At 30.1% G+C, this 1,709-nt stretch overlaps 1 protein-coding gene across 1 annotated transcript in view; it reads left to right on the top strand.

The window, feature by feature from the left end:
- LOC106459320 (DNA-directed RNA polymerase III subunit RPC1-like) overlaps positions 1 to 564 on the top strand; it is a 67,556-nt gene extending 66,992 nt beyond the window's left edge. Inside the window, exon 40 of the mRNA XM_013918930.2 lies at positions 378 to 564. Coding sequence (XP_013774384.1) covers positions 378 to 462 — 85 coding nt within the window. The 3' untranslated portion in view covers positions 463 to 564. The remainder of the gene's footprint in view (positions 1 to 377) is intronic.
- The last annotated feature ends 1,145 nt before the right edge of the window (positions 565 to 1,709 follow it).

Raw genomic sequence — 1,709 nt, 5'->3', positions numbered from 1 at the left:
CATGTGAATATGACTGAAAAATTTCATTTTTTCTGAAAATGTGGTGTCTATTTACTTGTGACCACGCTGTGTATATTTGTGCAAAATCTTAATGTCACTAAATCTCTAGTTACCAGGCTCTGAAGTTTAACCTTGTTAGTAACTGAAAGACTAGAAGTATATAATGCATCTTTAACAAGTACACAGGAATTTATAAGAAATCGGAACTCATTTTCCTGTTTATTTTAGATAGGATTTTAAAACATAGAATATAAAATGTGTGAAACATTTGATTAATGTTTAAAAACCTACTTTTTATATTACCGAGGTATAAATATGATAATTTTACAATTATATTAGTCTTCTTTGATAATTTTTTCTTTAACCACTATCCACAGAGCTGAGAGGGAGCCACTTCCACCTCCCAAGAAACTCATGTTTGACTCCCCTGAATTACATTTGCCCTTTAATGGTGAATCTTAAAGTATTGGAATATTTTGTGTATTTAAAGAAGAAAGAATAAGTGATGTAAAGAATTGTGTTTGTAATTATAGATTTTTTAAGAATTAAAGCTGTTTCTTGGTAGATTGTTTAATGCTGTAATTTTTGTTTCAAAAAATATATTTTTAAGAGCAGTATATGTGATAAAACATCACTGTAAGGTAAGTAAAATAATTTCAAACTATTGATAATATAGCTTTTCATTTACACTGTTGTATGCTAATACCGATGAGGACTGTTTTTTTTTATTCCAAAGAGTAATTTAAAAAATTATTAAACATATGTTTTTTACTAAAATCCTAAATTTAGCCAATAAAAAAATGGCTTGTTTAAACTTCTTACAGGTATTGTTGTGCTCTCTTATTTTATCTGTTAAACTTAAGGAGATCATACTTCCCCAGCTACCCCCTCCAGTAGCTCAGTGGTAAGCCTCTGGGCTTATGATGCTAAAAATCGTGGTTTGATACATGTAGTGAGCACAGCACAAATACCCCATTGTGTAGCTTTGTGCTTAACAACAAACTAACAAACATACTTCTCCAGTTATTATAATAGCACTAGTCTGATGGATCAGCACATTGTCTTAGAAATAAACACTACATAAGTGGTGATTGCGTATTAACTTAAGTACAAAAGAAAGACAGTATGTTAGATGTCAAAATGTTACTGCCTCTGAATGATATAATTTAAAACTATGTTGGTATCATTTAAATCTGCAATCATATTGGGCAATAAAAAAGTGTTAATTGTAATTTGCTGTAACATTTTAAAGTGTATTAATATAAAAATACCTAACTTAAACCTTCAGAACTTTTCCAAATGTTGGTGTAGATGACCACACTTCCCCCTCCAGTAACTTCACATATCTACTTGTACTAAATTCTGGAACTAATAGAAGATTGGGGGGAGCTCATTTTTGTTAGAAGTAATATAGTTATTTAAAAAATTTTATTAAAATATTTTCCTTTTGCCATACGAGGACGAAAGTAAAAAATGGTGAATTTTTTAACTCAAATTACTAACTTTTTTAATACTGTTCACCACAGGTAAGATCCACGTATTAAATAATTTCAAGTGTTTGCTAGTTACAACACTCAGTTTAAACAGCTACTCAGAAATTGGGTGAAATTATGTACAATACATAGTGGCTTATTTGTGTGTGTGTGTGAGATTAATATGTTGTTAGGAACCATATAACCAAGAAAGTAATTGACCTCCAAGCAAGTTGG

This window comes from Limulus polyphemus, unplaced genomic scaffold (genome assembly GCF_000517525.1).
Source record: "Limulus polyphemus unplaced genomic scaffold, Limulus_polyphemus-2.1.2 Scaffold592, whole genome shotgun sequence".
Lineage (NCBI taxonomy): Eukaryota > Metazoa > Arthropoda > Merostomata > Xiphosura > Limulidae > Limulus > Limulus polyphemus.
The sequence above is the reverse complement of the archived record's forward strand: the minus strand, read 5'-3'. Positions and strand labels throughout refer to the sequence as shown.